Source organism: Saccopteryx bilineata, chromosome 1 (assembly GCF_036850765.1).
Source record: "Saccopteryx bilineata isolate mSacBil1 chromosome 1, mSacBil1_pri_phased_curated, whole genome shotgun sequence".
In the NCBI taxonomy this organism is placed as follows: domain Eukaryota; kingdom Metazoa; phylum Chordata; class Mammalia; order Chiroptera; family Emballonuridae; genus Saccopteryx; species Saccopteryx bilineata.
This window is the reverse complement of record NC_089490.1, coordinates 354,407,487-354,410,411: the sequence shown is the minus strand read 5'-3', so window position 1 is coordinate 354,410,411 and position 2,925 is coordinate 354,407,487. Positions and strand designations below refer to the sequence as shown.

The window sequence follows — 2,925 nt, the reverse complement described above, 5'->3', positions numbered from 1 at the left end:
GGTACACAGGTATCCACAAGGTAGGTGCTCAACCAGTATTTATTGAGTTATTAATGGTTTAATCAACTGGTGTGTGTGTGTGTGAGAGAGAGAGAGAGAGAGAGAGAGAGAGAGAGGTTGAATAGAACAGAGCTGTACACCTTAATGTAATGGACAATAGATTCTACATAATATAATGTCTATATATGTTTTAAGAATAGGATCAGCCTGACCAGGCAGTGGTGCAGTGGATAGAACGTCGGACTGGGATGCGGAAGACCCAGGTTCAAGACCCTGAGGTCTCCAACTTGAGTGCAGTCTCATCTGGTTGGAGCAAAAGCTCAGTGGCTTGAGCCCAAGTTCGCTGGCTTGAGCAAGGGGTTACATGGTCTGCTGAAGGCCCGCAGTCAAGGCACATATGAGAAAGCAATCAATGAACAGCTAAGGTGTTGCAACAGGCAACGAAAAACTAATGATTGATGCTTCTCATCTCTCTGTTCCTGTCTGTCTGTCCCTATCTATTCGTCTCTCTGACTCTCTGTCTCTGTAAAAAAAAAAAAAAAAAAAGAATAGGATTAATTTTCAACCTAACAAAAAAAGTTACCAGAGAATATCCGCTGCTATTTTTCTTCACAGTTTTATAACTTTGAAGAACTTTGAACTAACCACAATAAGTGGTTAGTTCTCTTCCACATTTACTGCTTCTAGATATTTGAAAGTGCTAGGAGGCACATAGGTAACCAACATATAGAAGATTGGTGAACTGGTGAATGTTTGCCCTCATTACGTTTTCTGGATAACCACAGCCAGATACAGAAAGGGGCGTTCCTTTTTCCTTTGATCCAAATTGTTTTGCAGTGCATACATCTGGAGTCCTCATTTCCATCATGGCAAATTTCTGGATTTCTTTCAGTGCCCAAAGGGTATACTTCTCGACACCCACTCCATGGATGTGCTTGTGAATGTTGATGGTGTTTTCTCTGATCATCACCACACTGACGGTAGAATGCCTCTGCTTTTTCTTGGCACCCTTCTGTAAAGAAGCCATTCTGCTAGGTCCAAGTTGAAAAACTATCTGATATTATTTTGTATTTTTAAAACAAGATTTCAATTCTTCACTTCTTCATTTGTATTTGAAAGATATACTATTCCAATATATTGGCCACTCTCAAAATTGCCAACTGGAAGATTCATCCAAATGAACTCATCATTTCATCTTCTGCCAAGAATTTCACACTCAAACTCTCAGCTATTGGACAGTGATTTCATAACTAAACTACAGTGTTTACAAAAATAACATATGCTCTCTTACCAAAATGAAAAGGCAAAATCAGAGCTCTGAGGTTGAATTCATCCTCTTGGGCTTTTCAAACTTTCCTGAACTCCAAAAACAGCTCTTTGGGGTTTTCCTGATTATTTACCTGATGACCTTGATAGGGAATGCCATTATCATAGTCATCATCTCCCTGGAACAGAGTCTCCACGTTCCCATGTACCTGTTTCTCCTGAACTTGTCTGTGGTGGATGTGAGTTTCAGTGCAGTCATTATGCCTGAAATGCTGGTGGTTCTCTCCACTGAGAAAACTACACTTACTTTCTCAGGCTGTTTTGCACAGATGTATTTCCTTCTTCTTTTTGGTGGGACCGAGTGCTTCCTCCTGGGGGCAATGGCATATGACAGATTTGCTGCAATCTGCCATCCTCTGAGCTACCCAGTGATTATGAACAAACCTGTTTTCATGAAATTAGTAATGTTCTCATGGGTGTCAGGGATCACGGTGGCTACTGTACAAACATCATGGGTTTTTAGTTTTCCATTTTGTGGCCCCAGGGAAGTCAATCATTTCTTCTGTGAGACTCCCCCTGTGCTAGAACTTGTATGTGCAGACACCTTTTTGTTTGAAATCTATGCATTCACCGGCACCATTTTGATTATCATAGTTCCTTTCTCGTTGATACTCTTGTCTTACATTCGGATTCTTTTTGCCATCCTGAAGATGCCATCAACCACTGGGAGGCAAAAGGCCTTTTCCACCTGTGCCTCCCACTTCACGTCTGTCACCCTCTTCTATGGCACAGCCAGTATGACCTATTTACAGCCCAAGTCTGGCTACTCCCCTGAAACCAAGAAACTGATGTCGTTGGCTTACACATTGCTTACACCTCTGCTGAATCCACTGATCTACAGTCTGCGAAACAGTGAGATGAAGAGAGCTTTGATAAAATTATGGCAAAAAAAATTAAATTTTCATAAATTCTGACTGTACTAGGAAGCTATGTCATATTTGGTCACTGTCTGACTAAATTCCATTTTAATTTAATAAATGGTCAAATATCCTTCATTTCTTGGTATGAATATGTTTAATTAGCTGAGTTTTTAAAGTTCAATATTATAATCAATAATACATTAGGGTTCCCTCCCTTTCGGTAATGTACTGTAGTCATTCTGTTTTCATAGTTATAATAACATTATTAATATATAATGTCGTATGTTTTCATAACATATAATACAGTAATTTATCTAGAAGTTCCTCTATTATGATCATCCAGGTCATTGCTGAATTATTGTCACTAAGACAAAACTTCAATAAGTACCCAGTTTCATGTTCTTGCATATTAATGTTTTACTTCTGTATGATAGACTCCTCAAAGTTGGCCTGATGGGATGGAGTATACGTGCTTGTAAATTTTAGTAGCTATTATAGAATTACTTTGCAAAGTGATTGTAACTCCTTCAGATGGTCCTGAAGGCCCACTCTGCTGCACTAATAGGGTTAAGTTTTAAGAAACTGACCAATAGATGAGATTTTTGTTTCTGGAGTAAAAACCTGTTTCATGAATGACTAAACAAAATAAAATTATTTTGGGAAGACCAAACTGGTTCTATTTCTTGGGCTCATAGAGATTATTATTCAAAACAGGATTTCTCTTGGTATTTTTCCAGAT

General features: G+C 38.8%; 1 protein-coding gene across 1 annotated transcript; it reads left to right on the top strand.

The window, feature by feature from the left end:
* The first annotated feature begins 1,280 nt into the window (after positions 1–1,280).
* On the top strand, positions 1,281–2,240 carry LOC136320672 (olfactory receptor 10A3-like). The gene has a single exon (XM_066253835.1). It carries the CDS (start codon positions 1,296–1,298, stop codon positions 2,238–2,240), a length of 945 nt encoding a protein of 314 aa, XP_066109932.1. The 5' UTR covers positions 1,281–1,295.
* Positions 2,241–2,925: the final 685 nt, after the last annotated feature.

Coding starts and splice junctions, on each gene's coding strand:
- LOC136320672 (XM_066253835.1), top strand. CDS start 1,296: ATGAAAAGGCAAAATCAGAGCTCTGAGGTTGAATTCATCCTCTTGGGC.